This window comes from Silene latifolia, chromosome 11 (assembly GCF_048544455.1).
Source record: "Silene latifolia isolate original U9 population chromosome 11, ASM4854445v1, whole genome shotgun sequence".
Taxonomy (NCBI): domain Eukaryota; kingdom Viridiplantae; phylum Streptophyta; class Magnoliopsida; order Caryophyllales; family Caryophyllaceae; genus Silene; species Silene latifolia.
The window spans coordinates 105,421,678-105,442,936 of NC_133536.1; the positions used below are offsets into that span (position 1 = coordinate 105,421,678).

The 21,259-nt window shown below is 36.7% G+C and overlaps 1 protein-coding gene across 1 annotated transcript; it reads right to left on the reverse strand.

The window, feature by feature from the left end:
• Positions 1 to 16,170: 16,170 nt before the first annotated feature.
• Positions 16,171 to 17,355, reverse strand: LOC141613762 (uncharacterized). Its single transcript, XM_074432506.1, has one exon. It carries the CDS (start codon positions 17,353 to 17,355, stop codon positions 16,171 to 16,173), a length of 1,185 nt encoding a protein of 394 aa, XP_074288607.1.
• Between the last annotated feature and the right edge of the window lie 3,904 nt (positions 17,356 to 21,259).

Genomic DNA, 21,259 nt, shown 5'->3' on the forward strand with positions numbered 1-21,259 from the left:
CAGACGGAAAAATAAAGTGGGATTGAGACGGAAATAAAACGCAGTTAAACAAGAATAACACCCAACAAACTTAACATAACCCAGCTCGAAATACGTGTAAAAGAGTCTGATTCAAGCGTTATTTTAAGACGGAACCTCGACACAATATCTTCATGAACACAACCATCGAATCCGAGCATAAAGACAGAAATAGCGAGGTAAAAATGGAGCATACAAATGAGGAAAGGTGTAAAGAATGGAACTTTATCAAACAAAGACACATAACACGACACCTAAGACAGAATTTCGACGTTTTTGTCGAGTAACCTATCACCGTTACCTTTTAGCTCTCTTAAACGTCCAAGAAATCGCCCTAGGATGATCTTAAACCCAAAAATAGAAGAAATTAGCCCAAAATCCGAATCCTTTGTAAGACGGCCGAATTGAAAAGGGATGAAAGCTTGGCTCTTTCTTACATACAAAGAAGGAGGACGAGATGAGGAAGCTATTGGTGTAAAATTTATCAAATTTGGTTGAGAATGGAGGCGGGATCTCGGTTTTTAAGGTCGAAATAAAAATGGTGGTTTAGGCTTGCTGATTGTTTGTTGTTGTTGCAGGTTAAACGAGAAAGAAGAAAGGGTAGGGGTAGGGACGGGTTGAGTGTTAAGTGAGAGGGAGTGAATAAATAAATAAATAAATAAAAAGGAATTATATGAATGAGGTGAAAAAGGTAGGTACGAGTTGTCGACTTGTGATTGATTCGGACTTAACTTAGATTCAAAAGTGAGACGTGACGGTCTTATGCTACACGGGAATTAAGACAGAAATTATTACTATTGCTGTCACTATTATTATCCGACCAAAATATGTATACATTTATTCTTATATAAATTATGCCTCAAAAATATAATTTAATAATACGTATTTTTATAAAAATGAGCTTTTATATAATACGTTTATAAAAATCGTGTTTGACATAAAATTAATTAAATTGAATAATTCAAAAATATGAAATAAAGTAATCGAACAGTTTAATAAATTTAAAATGTCAAAATGGAAAATTCGCGGGTGTTACAATCACCCCACCTTTTAAAAAGTTTCGTCCTCGAAACTTGAAAGTAGAAATGAAAGGTTATTTAAAATAAAACTGGATCTGGAATCGGTAACCAAAACATTTAAAAGGTGACTTATCGTAAGAATTAAAATTCTTTCAAAAGTTTCAACTAAAGTTTTCCGACAGAACCAAGTCGAAAGGCAAATCATTTGTGTAAATCAAAATCAAAATACTTTCAAAAACATTAATGAAGAGTTTTCAAAAGTGTAAGTCTCATTCATGGAACGAAATTGCTCTTGTCGTGCACACAAGAACGCTAACTTTCCAAGTCAAAGACAAATTTAAAACAAAATTAACTCGCCGACAAGCGTAGAACAAGTTATCAAACGTCTCCAATAACGAGTTCTGACATCCGATCGACGTTAAAATCAATAGAAAAGGTAATCCACTCAAATTTTCTTTTGCAAAAGCCAAAAGGGAAATAAAGGTTTCACTTTTAAACTCAAAAAAAGGAGTTAAATTCCTGAAAATATAATATTAAACCTTGACAAAGGAATCATAAATAGATCAAAGTTAACAGAAATTGGATAAAATTTAAAGAAATCTCGGGTTTAGCAATTAAAATCATGATAAATAATTTTACACTCAAGGAACAGATAGGGAACTAAATCAAATTTTCATTTTCGAACATTTTAAAATAGGTAAGATTTTGTAAAGGTAATATAAATTTTTAACAATGAACCAAAAATGATAGCTTTAAACGTTTAGAAATTGTACGAAAAGAAGAGTAACTTAGACAGCATAAATACAAGGTACGCTAAGAAAATCCAAACTTAACTAACAAAAGAGCTATGATGAATTTCCTATGGTAAGAATCGAAGTAAGGTCAACAAGGATGTCAAAGATAGAGTTTCAAACTTAAAGGAGGAGCATGATGAAGCGAGAAAGAGAGGTATGAATGGTAACACTTATGGTCAAAGAAAAAGGGAACTAGACAACGAGGAAACGCCAAGTACTCAAACCTCCAACAGCAACATCATTCTAAGCGGTTCTGAAAACTTCCTAACAACAAAACTTATAGTCACTCCCAAGAATTTCCTCAAATCACTCATGTTACTCCATCCTAAGCAATTCCATGAAACAAGGCACTCCACTATGAGTATAATCTCATTACTTCAAATCCTCAAACATCCACGAACAATTTCCATAAGATCAAAGTCAAAGTTTCCAACAAGGCTATACTCACCTACAACATCATCCCATCATCTAAGTACTCAATACAACCTCAAAGCTTCTAAAACCATAGGGTTAACAAGGACTTCTCAATACTAAGTCTCTCTCAATTCAAAAACTCTCAAGAGCCAACTAATATCAATTCACACTACCAATCATTTATGGTCATCAACATCCCAAGGAGTATTCTTTCAAATCTGACATCCTAAAACTTACTTACCATCGAATTCCCAAGGAACAAGGTCTTAATTGTAACAACACTTTATCACCTCATATTCCTCATCCTAACACCAAAATTGACACTATGTCCTTAAACTTAACAATTGGTGTCAACCATACCATTATCCTTTCTAGTTACTAAAGCAAGCGCTAAGACTATCCAATAATGTAGCTTAGTCTCACTCTCATACTATACCTCAAGTAGTAATCAAGATCACTCACTTAGACCAACTAATAATTCCACAATTAGCGTTTCTTACATGGTAACATATACATTATCAAACTCTCAAACCAGGGTTATGGGTCAACCACAAACGAACTCCACAAAACCAAATTTTCCAACCAAGGTCAACATTCCTCAAAAGAAAGAGTACTATAAAAAGGCTTAAGGGAGGATAAACAAGGAACAAGGAACAAGGAACAAGGAACAAGTTAGGGGGGGTACAAGAGTAACTTTCAAAATAAAAGAGAAGAGAGTTTAGAAGAAGGATAAGCACTAAGAGATAAAGAATAAGGCAAGATACACAAAGAAGGAGGTATCTCTTCGAGGAAGAAGAAGCCTTCTTCAAAGGTTGAACAAATCTTCACTTTCCGGCACTAGGCACCAGTCTTGATCGCAACACGGGTAAGCTCACGGTTTGTCGATCCAAGGCCACAAAAAGCAGATGACAATCAACAAACATGTTATAACCTACCACGAAGCATACACATAGAGACTACCAACTTAGGTCCTTAGTTCTACCCATCTCTCATTCATTATTCAAGGTCAGGTTCAAATTTAAATTTGGGGTACACGTGTGTGCGTCGGGAGCAACATAGGCTCTGATACCAACTGTGACACCCCGCGATAAAGCGGAAAATATAACTTATAAATTCAAGCGGAAAATAGGGAATTTTTGAAACTTCTAAAATTTAAAGCGCGGTTTTATTGAAATACCAATCACAAACAAAGAATGCGGAAATAAAGTTTAAATTATACAAACGTGATAGTCAAGGTGAGGGAAAAGATATCCCTCGAATGACAATACAATAAAAGGTGAGTCTAAACAATCCTAATAAACCGACTAAAAGGCCAAAGTGCTCGCTAGCTCACACATGTCTTCACCCTGGGAATGCACCAACTAATACCCGTCATTCATGTAAACATGAACGCACAATCAGTGTGGGAGTAACTCAAGGTTCTCCACCACAAAATGTCAAAACGAACATAACAAGGAACTAAAACAGGTAAGTCATATAAGACACATACAAAAGATAAGAATATCAAATTTATATGTAAACATGGCAAATAATTGAGATGGAACAAGATAGGCCAACATTAGCATAATAAAGATTCAACTGTTCACGGGAGACCATTAAATATTCTGAAAGACAAGAATACGGTCATTTATGCAAAAGTACGCATTTCAAGAAATTACAACATAGATATGAGATTAGAATCTGAATCATGTGAAACAGTTAAGTAAGGGATCAACCAATGCAAATTACAAGAATAAAAACCGTAGCCATTATTTGGAAAACCACTTAGCAACCATTGACCGGGACGTGGCTACTAATGTCACATTCATACTTATGGCTTGCATCTCACCATAAGAACGGATGGGAACATCAATCCCGACGATCATATCGCAACTAGAGGGCTTATAGCTCACCCCTAGTATCCGATAGGACCAAGACAAACAACTGACAAATACCAATATCTACAACCAAGCAAGACCTTTACTACTCATATATCAATAAATAATTCCCCTGGTAGGACGACAATGGTACTCCCAAGACTCAGTCCTAGTCTAAATCGCGACTCTCGGGACAAGACTGAGTTCCCGATTCGACATGCGGCAGAACAGTCCGCATCCAAGACTCGAAGACAGATCGGAAATCGAGAACCCACGATCGGCAGAACAGTCCGAAAGAGGCGGAAAATATGAGCTAAACCCACAATCGGCAGGACAGTCCGAAAGAGGCGTAAAGATAAGTCAAGCAATACGGTATCGCATAAAGGCATTATCAAACGAATACGACTCAACCAAGCGATACGAATCAACTTGGAAAGAGACTAATAATGTAATGAGCCGATGGTAATCCAAGTCAGACATTTCATGCCGAAATTATATTCATGAATGTGAATAGTTAACCCATTCCTTTAATATTTGTCACTTGAATAAAAAGTAAACAAACGGAAATGAACCATTTATAATAAGCAAAACAAGCATTCAATTATAAATGACTCAATTTAATTAAACAAGTAGAATAATTCACTCATATTTGGGATACGATAAATAAATGAGAATGAACGGATTAAAAATTCATATTATAGGTAAATAAGACATTTCATCAAATTTTGACTTGGATAAATAATAAATTCCACATTTATGATTAATGTGGGACAAGTATATGAATGAACGATATTTAACGAATTAAGTTATAATAAAGTATGAGACCAAATGTAAATGACCCACATTCTCACCATTTCTAAGCACACATTATGATTTATAGATGAACCAAGAGCTACTAGGCATGTTCAAGGCATATAATAAGAGTATAAGACATTAGCAAGCATAGAACAAGAAGGAGAGGGGAGTAGCGGACTGCACAAGCTGTGCTTAGCTCCACATGTGACCAACCCGTGATCAACTAGGCCGCGACCAACCCGCCCTTGACTCACGGCCGCCCACTCGCCAGGCAGCCGTGACCATCCCCACCGAGCCACACTACCCAGCCCAGGCAACCCCAAAACAGGCCAACACAGGCCACCACAAGCAGGTTAAACAGACCGTCAAAACAGGCCACAACCGGGTACCAAAACAGGCCGTGACCGATTCACAAACTGACCACCCAGAAGCCCAAACCGGACAACAAAGCAGACCGAATAAACTGTCAAAACAGCCGTATCGCAGCTGTACACAGCCACCAAAACAGTCCCCCAAAGCGGTCCTAGAAATGCGTACATAGGTACCACAACTATCATGAAAATAGTCCCAAAAAAAACGCAGAAAACCCGTCCCTCAACAATCACTCTTACGCCCCAAACACAGTCCTTAAAGATACCATTTTATCCGTCCCAAAACTGAGCCAAAGCAGCCACAACCACCCTTCTATATGGGTCAGAAACCCGAGCTGCAAAAATACATGCGGACGGTTTTACAAAAGTAAACAAATCAATCCCAAAATACGACTGTTCAAAGCTTATTCCAGGAACGGGGTCTCTGTATATTTTTTTTTTATTCCACAAAGAGAGTGCTCTAGGAATTCACAGCTAATCAATAATCGCATATAGAGTTCACGAGAGAATACGGGCTCGAAACAGTCCAAAACAGAGGAGAAAACCGCTCCAAAACAGTCCATACCAGCTAAGTTTCCAGACGGAAAAATAAAGTGGGATTGAGACGGAAATAAAACGCAGTTAAACAAGAATAACACCCAACAAACTTAACATAACCCAGCTCGAAATACGTGTAAAAGAGTCTGATTCAAGCGTTATTTTAAGACGGAACCTCGACACAATATCTTCATGAACACAACCATCGAATCCGAGCATAAAGACAGAAATAGCGAGGTAAAAATGGAGCATACAAATGAGGAAAGGTGTAAAGAATGGAACTTTATCAAACAAAGACACATAACACGACACCTAAGACGGAATTTCGACGTTTTTGTCGAGTAACCTATCACCGTTACCTTTTAGCTCTCCTAAACGTCCAAGAAATCGCCCTAGGATGATCTTAAACCCAAAAATAGAAGAAATTAGCCCAAAATCCGAATCCTTTGTAAGACGGCCGAATTGAAAAGGGATGAAAGCTTGGCTCTTTCTTACATACAAAGAAGGAGGACGAGATGAGGAAGCTATTGGTGTAAAATTTATCAAATTTGGTTGAGAATGGAGGCGGGATCTCGGTTTTTAAGGTCGAAATAAAAATGGTGGTTTAGGCTTGCTGATTGTTTGTTGTTGTTGCAGGTTAAACGAGAAAGAAGAAAGGGTAGGGGTAGGGACGGGTTGAGTGTTAAGTGAGAGGGAGTGAATAAATAAATAAATAAAAAGGAATTATATGAATGAGGTGAAAAAGGTAGGTACGAGTTGTCGACTTGTGATTGATTCGGACTTAACTTAGATTCAAAAGTGAGACGTGACGGTCTTATGCTACACGGGAATTAAGACAAAAATTATTACTATTGCTGTCACTATTATTATCCGACCAAAATATGTATACATTTATTCTTATATAAATTATGCCTCAAAAATATAATTTAATAATACGTATTTTTATAAAAATGAGCTTTTATATAATACGTTTATAAAAATCGTGTTTGACATAAAATTAATTAAATTGAATAATTCAAAAATATGAAATAAAGTAATCGAACAGTTTAATAAATTTAAAATGTCAAAATGGAAAATTCGCGGGTGTTACAGTCTCTCTCTTCTCTTTCGTTTGTTTCGTTTTTGTTTACACTTTGTTTTAATTCATTGGTTAGTTAATTAGTAAAAGTTTAATCAATAAACTTTAAATAATTAATTACAATCGAAAAAGTTGGCTAAGTTTCTAAAATCCTCAATTCACCCCTCCTCTTGAGTACTTCGGCTATTGATAGACTCTTCAATTGGTATCAGAGCCTCGTGCTCTTGATTGCCTAACCGCAAAGAGGCTGATCTGTCTATCTTTATTTATCTTATTGTTTTATATTCCGCTGCCTATCACGTGATAAATGGATTCCAAATACCTCAAGTGTCCCGTCTTTGATGGAAAGAATTATGGTTTATGGAAGAAAATGATGACTCACTATGTGAAGGGTCATGATTGGGAGTGCCGGAGGATTATCCAAAACGGACCGCATAAAATTTTGGTTGCATCCACTGAAGGCACTACCTACGAGAAAAAGGAAGAGGATTATGTCGAGGCTGACTACAAGAAGGCCGAAAAGAATTCTAAAGCAATAAGCCTATTGTAGAATGGCATGACTACTGCAGAATTCGATCGCTTCTCTTCTTGCTCAACAGCCAAGGAAATATGGGACGACCTTGAACTAGCTTATGAGTACTTCCATAGTTAGGAAGCACCACATACATCGGTTAATACAGAGATATGAGCTATTCAGTATGGAGCCAAATAAGTCCTTGGATAGTATGTCCGCACGTTTTTCAAGCATCATAAACGAATTGAAAAACCTAGGAAGAAAATTCGATACCGAGGACATTGTAAGAAAGGTTCTTAGGAGCCTAACTAAAAAGTGGCGCGCCAAGGTCACTACAATGGAGGAATCGAGAGATCTTGTGAACCTATCCTATCAAGAACTCATTGGTGCCCTCATGGCCCATGAAATAACTCTAAGTGCTGATGATGCAGAACCGAGTAGAGGTAAAAACATGGCCTTGAAAAGTGAGGATGTCAGCTCCGACATAGAGGATGAGAACGTATTGTTTGCTCATCGTTTTAAAATAAAATCTTCTGCTAATAACAACAAGTCTTTTAATAAGAAAGCAACAGAGTCTAAATCATCATTTGCAAACAGAGGTTGCTTCAAGTTTGGAGAATCTGATCATGTGATCAAGGATTATACCACATGGGAGAAAATTAAAGACAAGACAAAACGTGAGAAGACAAAAAAGGAGTTCAAGCAAGTAATGATGGCTTCGTGTTGGGGAGATCTTGACTCGGAAGATGATGAAGGATCTAAAGATGACGAAGTAGCAAATATTTGTCTCAGCAGCGTCAGCCTTGACCTAATCTCTGACAGCGACGATGATAGCACGGATTCTCACTCAAATTACTACTTTCTAGGAGAATCAGATGAAGATGGCGATGATGAGGTTAATTATCTTGAACTCAAAAAGTGTGTTAAGAAACTATCTAAAAATGCCCTAATTGAATTCTTTGAGCAATCCCTCGACAAATGTCATGAACAAGATATGGAACTAAAGGATCTAAATGAACAGATTCTTGATATTGCTGAGGAGAATCATATTCTAAAGACAAAAGCTAAAAAGTTGAAATCTAAAGTTACGGCAGATAAAGCCACAACATTTGATACTGCTAATGCTGAGAAGAAGGGACTAGAGTCCAAATTTATAGCTAATGAAGCTATAACCTCAGACCTAAAGCTTAATATTAAGCACCTTCAAGCCAAAGTTATAGCTAGTGAAGCTATAACTTTAGAACTTAGAAAAGCCAAAGAACTTTTAGAGACTAAAGTCACATCTAATGAAGTAGTGATTTTAGACCAAAAGAAAGAAATAGATTCTCTCACAAAGCAATTGAAAGAATCCAAAACTGATATGATCAATGTTAAGAAACAACACTCAGATGTTGAATTTATTCTTAACAAAAGGTTCCAAGACTTTCGTGACAATTTCAAGAAGGATAATGACGTAGATCACACGAAATGTCTTGAGGAGATTAAAACCCTAAAGGACTTACTCCTACATGCAAGGAAAGTCCATGCCAAGTGGGAAGGTAGCACAAAAGTCCTAAACTTTCTAACCGAACAACCTGACAATAATATGAAGATGGGGTTAGGACATGAGTGCTACAGCCGTAGAGATCACTCTAAATGCAAATCAACACCTTCTGATCACGATTTCAGGAAACGAAAATATGCTGATCTCTCTGAATATCTAATTTGCAATTACTGTGGTCATACGGGTCATATCCAAGACAATTGTGTCAAATGTGTACATGATATACGAAAAAAATACTGTATTTATTAAAACGGTTGACACAACAGTCGAGGATGATGAATCCCCTATAGACGAACCTAACGAAGTAAGGAACAATAACTTTCGTTGGTTCTACGACATGGCCTTTGATTACACCAAAAAACCTAGCACTTCACAAACTCCTTGTCAACCTAAACAAAATAGACCAAAATACAAGGAAACTACATATGTGAGACCCAAGGAGTCCCCTAGACCTAGAACTCCTCCTAAACAAAACTACCCTAGGTTTAGAAATACGATTATTAGACAAGTTTGGGTACGAAAGGATTTAGTATATAAAGTAACTAATCATAAAGGACACAACTTAGCTTGGTTACCTAAAAACTGTATCTAATCCTTTTACAGGTAATGGTGAAAGAAAAAAACCAATAGTATCTTGACAGTGGATGCTCAAGACACATGACTGGAGATGAGAATTTGTGTCTTTCACTTAAACCTTTCAATGGAGGAAAGGTAACATTTGGGGATGACAAGAAGGGCAAAGTGACTGGTGTGGGCAAAACTAAATCACACGCAATCAGTGATGTTTATCTAGTTAATGGTCTCAAGCATAATCTACATAGCATATCTCAACTATGCGACAAAGGTAACAAGGTTGTATTTCATGCAAATGTTTATCGCATTATAATTGAAGGTACAAGTAGCATTATTTTTTAAGGCCATAGAAAACGAAATGTGTATATGGTAGATTTAAATGTCGTGCCTACTAACTCCTTTTCATGCATGAAAGTTACACTTGATGATCCTTGTTTGTGGCACAAACGTTTTGGTTATATTAGCTCACCCATTTTGAATAAACTCAAAAAATGGGACTTGGTTGAAGGGCTACCTAAAATCAGGTTCGATCAAGAAAAGATGTGTGACACTTGTGCTCGATGCAAACATGTGAGATCATCGTTCAAGCCTAAAAGAGTGGTAAGCACGAATCAAGCCCTGGATTTAGTACACATGGACTTGTGTGGTCCCATGAAGGTAAGGAGTAGAGGAGGATCCGGGAATGTCTTTGTCCTCGTAGATGACTACTCAAGGTATGTATGGCCTATCTTTCTTCATTCAAAAGATGAGACTTTTGATGAGTTTGTTTGTCTTATGAAACTTGTTCAAAATAAATATAAGACTAACCTTGTATCTATTCTGCAGTGTCAAACCCCAGGCCTGACACAAAGACTGAGACTTTAATTTAGCCTGACTGACCTGATGTTCTCAGGATGCAATGAACTCTTAGAATTGACTAAAAATACCAAATGACTTGCTAAAATCATGAAATTTGGTGACATGCTAGTTAAATGGATAAACTAACTCTGATCGAAATTTTAAGAAAATTGAAGCACTCTAAGTAATTTTGACAACTTAATTAAGACTGCCTGACAGAAGGATTCAAGCAATCTGGACATAGGATTGATATTTGAGACTGAACAAGGAACAAGGGATATAATTATCAACTTCAATCCCACATAATACTCACAGGGAAGCAAGCTAACAATTTGGACAACTTAAACTGGAATTTATCACAGCTAAGCACAGCTAAAAACCAACTCAAGTTAACAGCAAGACCAAACAACCCACAGTCTGAGCACAGGATTGAATAAACCTCACTAACAGACTTTGTTCAACACCTATAATCTAAGCACAAGATGTCAATAGGACTTGACTCTTAACTACAGACTAAGCACAAGTTATAGAGATTTAAATTTGAAAGAAAACTCAGGTTTAATATTCATCAAAAGCTGCCTCAGTGCAGTTGGAGGAGAGGTCCTTATATAGGCCTTCCTCTTGGAATTCTGTTACAAAATTTAACCTAGAAATCTCATCCAAGGGCCAGGATTCGTTCTTAGGACATAAATAAAGTACTGGAAATATTTTACAATGATGACAAAATGATTTAAAGAAAACTGAATAAAACAATAGAAATCTTGCACTGATGGTGACATGCTACTTCCTAGGCTGCTAGGTTACTTTGGCTGGTAGTATAAGGACGAATGGGTGCAGTAGAGGCCTTGACTTTGGCTCTTAGGTGGTATCTGAATTATGGAGAGACAAGCAAAAGCTTCCCAGCATCAACTCCTTCTTTGTTTAGCCAGAAATGGCAATTTGCTTTATACTTTATGTCCCTTTCAGTAGCTGGATTTTCAGTTTGATTTTCTCTTGATTGCAGGGTGAATTAGGCTTGGCTCCTTAGGACTTTTCTGATCTTAGTTGGTCAAGGTTTCAGCTGGCCAAGGTGGCAGCAGGTGGTTGAGACCTCCCAAAGCAGGCCTGGCAGGGGTTGTTAACAGGATAGTGTGACTGGAATTTTTGCACGCTACCTGATTAGTGTTGCCCTGGTCCTTGGCTCCTACTGCAGCCTCCCCTGGTTGAACAGGGCTTGTCCTCAAGCCTGTAGCCTCCTCATCATCTGAATCATAGTAAGAACTGAGATCTCCCACATTGAAAGTACCATGTATTCCATAATCACATAGTAAATCCACCTTGTAGGCATTTGATCCAATCTTTTCAACAATTTCAAATGGGCCATCAGCTCTTGGCATTAATTTGTTCTTTCTCCTGGCTGGGAACCTTTCTTTCCTTAGATGAATCCAGACGAGATCACCTGGCATGAACTCCTTCTTCCTTTGAGAGACCTTAGACTGCTTCATGTACCTTTCATTGGCCTTTTTAATCTGCTTCTTGACTTATTCATGAAGTTTTATCATTTGTTCAGCTCTGGCCTTAGCATCAAAGTTCATCTCCCCTCTTGGAACACTGGATAAATCTAAGGGCATGAGTGGATTAACCCCATAGACTATCTCAAATGGACTATGACCAGTTGTAGCAGATGGTGCCCTGTTGAATGCAAACTCGGCTTGTGACAGTTTCAAATCCCAATTCCTTTAAGGACTTGCTAACTATGCACCTCAGTATCCTTCCCAATGTTTTGTTGGGGACTTCAGTTTGGCCATGAGTTTGAGGATGGTGAGATGTACTGAACAACAACTTTGTTTTTAGAAGCCTCCATAGGGTTTTCCAGAAATAACTCATGAATTTGGTGTCCCTATCAGACACTATGGTCTTTGGTACCCCATGTAGCCTCACAATTTCCTGTAAATAGAGCTCAGCAATACTGGCAGCATCCTCAGTCTTCTTACATGCCACAAAATGAGCCATCTTGCTGAACCTATCAACAACTACCATCACAGAATCCTTGCCTCTCTGAGTCCTGGGTAAGGCAACAAATAAATCCATGCTTACATCTTCCTATGGCTTATCAGGCACTGGTAAAGGAGTATAAGGACCAGCCTGGAAAGAGATTTTGGCCTGCTGACAGACTGAACACCTCCTGAGAATGATCTAGACATCTCCCATCATCCTAGGCCAATAGAACCAATCCTGAAGAATGTCCAATGTCTTTTGGACTCCAAAGTGACCTCCTAAGCCTCCTGGATGTACTTCCCTTATCAGCAGATCCCTGTAAGATCCTCTAGGCACACACAACTGGTTGTCCTGGAACATGAATCCTTCCTACAAGAGATACTTTCTCCCTGGAACCATTTGTCCTTCAGTTTGTGTTATCCACTCTTCAGAAAAATCAGAGTCTTCCTTGTACATCTCTTTCATAAATTCAAACCCAAGGACTTTGTTTCCCATGACTGACAGCAAGGATTGCCTCCTTGACAATGCATCTGCCACTAAATTTTGCTTTCCCTCCTTGTATTTATTAGAAATCTATATCTCATTACTTGACATATTCATATATGTGATGATTTAATTTAGTCATAAAATTAATCATTGATCTTATGCATGCAAACAATAATAAAATAAGGATGAAATCATCATCTTACATTGAAGATTTCGGATTATTTGGGCACAAGTGAGTTCTCCTACTCACTTGTTCATGAGCTTCCTAAAATGGATGAACAAGGATTCAAGTGTAGAATCCCTCCCAAGGATTAATACCCAAGGTAATCTCTTAACAAAAATTAATATTATTATTACTAGAAAAATATTAATTTAAATAAAATTGACCCAAAAATCTTTATTTTGTTCTCTTATTTCGGTTAAGAGAGGGAAAAGAAGGAAGAAGATTTATCTCTCTAAAACTCTTATTTTAGATGGTTGTAAGAATGAATAATTATCCTCTAACATTTTTATGTAATGTATAAGGTAAAATTAGAGGAAAAACCCATGGTATTTCCTCTCACAAAACCGGGTAGGGGAAGGGGATTAGAGGGCCAATGCATGAGCAAGGTGCTCTTCACAAGAGGCACTAGGTTTGCATGGCTGGGTTTAGGCAAAAATGATTATGTTTACCACTAAGTTAATTAACATAATAATTTCCTAATACACCCCATTATTTCGGTCCATTTAGAGATAAAATGGATTCCATTTTATCTTTGTCAATTTGTCAATTTATCATATGTCACATGTCACATAAAATTGTTATGTATTTTTAACATATTAAAAATCAACGCATTAATAAAAATACGTCATATACAAAATTGACTTAGTAATTCACAATTACTTGTACCAAAATATTTTACCAATTATAAATCACAACATCTTGTATTTATAATAAATTATTCATTCAAATGCAATTGTTTCTTTAAACAATAATTTCATCTAAGTAATAAAACAATTCGATCACTTAGACCGTATCTTATTTAATCAAATTATAATGAGATATGTAAATATTACTTCCAAAATCATCCGTCAATTTTAAGTAATTTAATTAACCCGTATCGTCATACGATCAATTAAATAATCAATTAAGAGTGTTACCCTTTAGGTATGACCTGAGGGGATCAACTGATCACCACCGTCGCACGACAGTAATGTCAAACTCTAGTCAGCCAATCATTACCGATATGTGTTGACCAGTTGACAGTAAAATATTACTTCCCAATAGTATTCTTTAAAATGAGACTTAAACATGTGATCATCATGATCGACAGTTGTGATCGCATTATTGTCGGAGGACACATATTCCAACAATCTCCCACTTGTCCACGACAAGTGTGCGTCACCAATTCTCTTGTCCTATTACTATCTCCCACTCAATGTAAGGTGTCTTTCAGGTCGTACTTGCAAGTGATCATATCGAGAGTGGTTTCCTCGATCTGGAGAATAACTGATTGACCGGATTTATCTACCATAGATATCTTCCGAGCGTGGCCACGCATTTCCAGTTCATTACTCCTCGAGTGGCCCTGAGATATTGTTATAACCCTGACTAGGGGTGGACAATTCCTATCGCACTCATTCCCTTCGACTAGCCACAGCCATCATAACCCAAAATATGCCCATTTGACCCCATTTACGAAGGTCGTAGTAACACAAATCAAAATTAATCTGAAACTGTGCCATCTTAGGCGAATAGTCTTTAGTCAAAAGAATCGACTCATTAGAATACTATAGTAGCTCTCGCCACGACCAAGCTATATAAATTCGCCAGAACTCTATAAGCGGTCATAAGGCCCGACAAAGTGTTCCTAACAGTCTGCCTATGTGATCGACTAGTCATTCTCATATGACTCCATGGCACTTGAACTTGCCATCAATCGCATCACATTCTAGTCACTTCGAGACGTCACCTCATATAAGTAACTATGGGCCAATACAATGCTAATCCGTGTTCACTTTAACGGGGTTCAATTGTCTCTACAACCCGTTTGGATGTAACAAAGTATAAGGTGAGTTAATAATAACTCAAACGACAAAAGTCGACATCATATTCGGGTAGTTAATACGGTATTACAACCTTGTGATGCATATCGTAAGTGTATTAACACTAGTCGATTGCAATAGAAGTTTTAACATGCCATTTGTCCATGTGTTCAAACTTCTTTTATCACATTTTCCTTTACATTCATGTTATCTCTCATAGCATGAATCTTACCAAGTACACATATAGGTTCCCAACCTTGGTTTGAGTTCTTTATCTTGTAAGAACTTCCTGGTTATTTATCACATAACCAATGAATTTGTGGTGAATGATATAACTTGCACTGATCAAGTACTCTACCCACTCACAATGCACTAGGTAAATGTTTTGTAGAGTCTTGCAACAATTGTCAAGATGATTAGCCTAGCACTTCTCACAAGTCCTAGCATATTAGAAAATATTAGTTTTGAGTAACTTCTTACTTCAACTAAGTATCTTTCCTAACTTCTTATTTCTCCTTTTAGCTTGAAAAGCTTAGGATTTTCATAAATCCTTACGCGTGTTCGAACTTTAATATGTGCAACCTCTTGACACATAACAGAGTATTCTGTCCAACACAAAAATCGCTCATCGAATTCTCCTCGAGAATTCATGACGATTCTTCTATGGCTTGCCAATGATTCATCATGCTCTTATGCATATGATTCATTATTGGACATGTGCATGATTATTCTAATGGCGGAAACATTAGTAACTGATAATCATATGATCAACCATTCTTAGGTTCAATGAATGACCATGACTGCTTATGGTGATTCCATTTTCATCGATATGAATAACCTACGTTTCTGGTTGATTTGATGTGTATATCTCAATACCTATCCAACATCTCATGATGTGATTGGATTCATCATAGTCCATTTTCATCCAGAATTGAAAACTCAAATACTTCTTTGTGAAAGAAGGTATTAGCTCGTCATTCTCAATGAGTAATGAGTTATAAACTTTTACAAGATGATTGCTCCCACTAAATTCCATGTCTTCACATGATAATTTCCAACTCCCACTTAATTCCACATGTTTCGCAATTGACTACTCAATCGAAACATTTCAAGAATTGAAATATATATTGTTTTGCTAAGTTATTAAGATAAAACCATATATGTTCCCATCATATCCTTTCAAAATACCTATTTTGAAAAAGGTTTCAATCTTTTTTTTTTGGTAAATGTAAAAATATATTGAGAAAACAAGAACCAAATACATCAACAGTTAAAGCTGAAAAGAAAATCAGCCAGCCATGGAACTAATTACAAATTACAAAAGCTTTTCAAGCTAACTACGATCTCTCCTAGACATTGTGCCCTTGATTTGTTGTTGAATTTTTGTTCGAACTTCAAACTGTATCATTTTCAGACAGCCTGCAGGTGCTTGGATTTGCAGTTCATGTCTGCTGCCATTTCGTTGCCTCCAAATATGATAAGTAACAGCATTCAGAATGTTATTTATGATTCCCACTTTCAGTCTAGACAGTCTAGCATTCCTCCTCCAATCTTGGTCTCTAGTTTCAGGCAAGCAAAAACCAGTCCATTCACGAATCAAAGACAAAACTGCCTTACTGTACTGACATTTAAAAAACAAATGCTGTAGGGTTTCTTCCTCACTTCCACAAATGCAGCAGAGATTATCACTAGCAATGTTGAGTCTAAAGAGCTTGTCCTTGGTGTTGAGACCCCGATGATGATACAGCCAGGCTATAATTGCATGCTTAGGAACAGTCCACTTATTCCAAACCTGATGATGCCAATCTATATCTGAATTAGAGTGATGCAGCCAAGCATACCTTTTAGCAATGGTATACTCTTTGCCAGGGCAAGTACTCCATTCATTCTGACTGTAAGCAGGCTGCATATCAGTTTTCAGTTTACAAACCTTCTTCCAAGTCCAACTAGCTTTATTAGGGCATTGATAATTGTCCCAGGCAGTCCCTCTCATGTATATGCTATGGACCCATTGAACCCAAAGCTTGTTAGGGTGAGCATGGATCCACCAAAGAAGCTTACCAATTGCAGCTTTATTCCACATGACTTCATTCTTGAGTCCCAAGCCTCCCTGCCTTTTTCCATTACAAATTTTATCCCAGGCCACTGTAGGAGTCTTAGAATATTCAGAGCTTCCACACCACAGGAAGTTCCTACATATAGCTTCAATCTTAGCAATGACACCCTTTGGCAAGATGAAAATGGAAGCCCAATAAGTGTGCAATGACTTAAACACAGCTTTGACCAGGACTAACCTCCCTGCATAGGACAATTTTTTGGTCCCCAACATTCTGATTCTTTGTAACACCTTGTCTATTAGAGGCTGACAGTCTTTGATAGTTAGCTTGGAAGGCTTGATTGGGACCCCTAAATATTTGAAAGGAAGGGTCCCTTCAATGCAGCCTGAGACCTGCACAATTTCTGCTCTAACTTCAGGTGGCACCCCATTGAAATACACATTTGATTTTCCTTTGCTCATATGCAAGCCTTAAGCCTTGGAAAATGTAGCAAAGGTTTCAATCTTAACCTTATAGAAAGAGATTTTAATCTCTAACTCATTCATTTTATAATGATGCGTAGAAATGTCATTAGATTAAATGTGAATTATATCTAATACACGTCCTTCTCAAAATACCCTTTTCGGAAGGAGGTTTAACCATTTCATTTTCATAATGAGGTTAAGTAATGACATTAGCGTGGTTAATACTTAACTTAGCTCTTGTGGATATCGGTATATCAATCTTTGCAACTTCTAGTCATAAATCTCATTTATTTTCTAGGATGCAACTTTGATTCATTTAGGCTCTTAAGTAAATATCAATATTTGAAATTATTGGTCAAAATATCATAAACTAGTCAATTAAGACTTTACATTAGTCATTCTTCTTCCAAAACTTTCTTTTGGTCTCCTCGTTATCTTGAGAACATATTCTTTTGATTACTTCACTTGGTCTCTTTTGTCATGTAGATTTCATCTATTCGAGACCATAGATCTCATCTATTCGAGTATACTATATAAATAGGTATACCTTTATTCAAATCATTCTCCCTTGCGTAGATCTCATTTACACAAGTACATAAATTTTTCTTGGTGTTCTTTGTGTCTTCATTTTTCTCCCACTCTATCTTTAGAATAAATACACTAGAGATTCAAAGATAGTTTATGAGACACAAATAATGATTTTTGAAGTATAAGGAGGACTATCTCATAGGTTGACTAATTGTTTTAGATTTGATGAGTGTACTTGGTGATTGACATTCCTTTAAGAGAGTTCATCAACTCAATATCACTTTATAATTGATCATACACAAGCCTTAAGCTTGTGGACATATAATGAATCATCATCATTATAGTTGTTTATTAGATCACTTTAAATGATCATATGTTTCTATGAGCAAGCGGATAAAGACGAATTTTAGAACAAGGATAAAATACGATAAAACGGGTGACTTGGGTTGCAAACCAAGCCACCATTATCCAAAATACAACCATTATCCAAAATACATTTCCATGTCGAACACGGAAATCAAAAGGTTCTAAAATCCGAAACATAAATTAAAATAAGACAATAAAAAGCCAAGCTTCATGGAAGCTACTCTTAGCTTCTTGATGGTTTCTCAAGCTTGCTTTTCTTTTCCCTTGTCCTTGCTTGGTGGAGGCCCTATTTACAATAAAAAGGGGATACATTATCACAACTTTGTATCACAATACCATAGTTGAATTAGAAACATAAAGAAAGGATAGTCATTTACCTACTGGAGTGATCTTTCCAGCTTTAATGTCACCAAGATATTTGGAACAATTTCTTTTCCAATGTCCAACACCATTACAATAATGGCATTTATCAAGAGGACCCTTCTTGATTTTGGAAGTGCTAGCTTCATAAGTCTTAGCTTTGGTGAAAGTGGGAGCTTGCTTCTTACCCTTCTTCCCATTCTTCTTGAACTTCCCCTTGCTTTTGGTGCTAATGTTAAGCACATCCTTAGGTGGGTTAACATTTAACCCCATGTCTCTTTCGGCTTGCACAAGTAACTTGTCCAACTCTTCAAGAGACACGTCCTTGTCTTGCATGTTAAAATTCACCCGGAATTGAACATACGCTTTGACTTTGGATAAGGAGTGTAGAATCCTATCTACAATGAGTTCCTTGGGGATTTCAACCTTTTGAATCTTCAAGGTCTCGACTAGCTCCATCAATTTGAGCACGTGAGGGCTAACCTTTTGGCCCTCTTTGAAGTCGAGATCAAAGAATGCCGCGGCGGCCTCATATTGGACGATCCACGGAGTTTGTTAAAATATTGTCACAAGCTTGGAATAGATTTCATTAGCGGTGCCCATCTTAAAGGCTCTCCTTTGGAGATCCGCCTCCATCGCAAAGATCAACACATTTTTCATTGCGGCGGACTCCTTGTGGTAAGCCTTATATGCTACCCTAGTAACGGCACTCGACCTAGCATTAGGTTCGGGTGGAGAGGCCTCGGTGAGGTAGCGAAGCTTGTCGTCACCTTGGGTGGCTAATTTGAGTTGAGCATCCCAATCGGAGAAATTTGACCCATTCTTTTCAAGTTTACATCGATCCATGAAGGATCGGAGCCATGAAGTATTAGTGAGAGGTGTGGCGTTGGTGTTTGGAGTGGCCATTTTTTATGAGAAATAAAAGCGGTCTACAAAACAAAATATAGAAGGAATAAAACATATGTCGTTTTCAAAATAATAATAATACTCGTAAAAATTTAATTTAAACAAGTTTTATTGCATTTATCTAGTGACCTCTACCCAACTTGATAAATGATTCCAAGACCCAAATTCATATCAACTTAGGGCACGGTGTGCCGAAATACCCTTTATTAACATAACTTGGTGGATTAACCTCTTAATCGATTCTACTTTTAGAACTCTTGGTTGATAAAATTACATTAATATTTATCTCTAGCCCGAAACACATCCGGAAATCGTCGTGAATACTTTCGTTGAGTTCAACCCAAATTTCGAATAAATGTGTCCATGATCCAAACTCATATCAACTTAGAGCACGGTGTGCCGAAATACCCCTCATTAATATAAATTCGGTGGATAGACATTTATCACCCACTTCCCCTACGTAACAAGGTTTGTACCCCGGTGTGGCCGAGTGCACTCCCTCACGAAATAGGTTTCATGGTTTCTATTTTTGGTAAGGTTATATCTCAATTGTTTATTTTAAGTGAGAGGTCATGTCAATTTATTATCTATCACGTTTTAAGTGAACTAAAGCGGTGAACTACGATAATTATAATTGACACGGTCGATAAACTCGATTAAAAGAATGATGCATGTTTTAGTTATGGCGATTTAGCGATGCATGCAACATATAAATAAAATGCAAAGCATAAAATAAATCCTAGTATGGCCTTCCTAAAATAGAAAATCTAATTAACTATTACATATTCGGAAACCAACTCCATTGGTCCCTTGAACTTCGGTTTTGGCACGCATCTCGAGGTAACACCGTCTTTATGTATCGCCTTCTTGAGTGACACTGTCTTCAAGGAACTCCGGAATAAATAAATTACATAACAAATTACATAATTTCCTATTATACATTTGTAATTAAAATAAAATAAATCTATTAATTACAAAACGGTGATACGAGATCACAATAAATTACAACCGAATTGATATTCCCATTCATTTCGGGTAATACCAATTAAAAACTAAGGCCATACTAAGTAAAAATTACATAATTCAAAATTACATAAAATAAAATTATGACAATCATAAATAAAATGCAGCATTATAATATGTATGAACATGCCCAATTTTATGCTAAATCGCCTTTAAGGAGCCAATATCGTATATTAATCGGTTTTTACGGATTTGCGTGATTCAACCTTTTAAAATCACAATAAATTACATAAAATCATATTTATGCACAAGTTAATTACCCCAACCAACTTAGGACTCAAAATTAGTCTCCACTAACTATTTGACTATAATTAACTTATATTTCTTAAAATTGTTCATTAGTGGACTCAAAATTACAATAAAATGCTATAAACTTCAAATAAATCATAAAAATTTCAAATAAATTTGAAATTTGAAATTTAAACTCATGAACATTCTGGAAAAAATACCATGACACTCATAATGTTCAAAAACTTAGGTTAAAAATTTCGAAAATGTATCGGAAAAACAATGTTGCGGTTTATCGGATTTATCAATAATAATCATAAAAACATGAGAAAAATTATATTCATCAACTTTTCAATTTTAGATCTGAAAAAGATAATAAGATGCAACATGTGACGTTTTTTCTTAGTCATGAAGTATGTTTTAGCAATTATTCACTAATTAAGTCACTATTTATGTTATTTTTCATCAAAAATTCATAAATCATGCATAA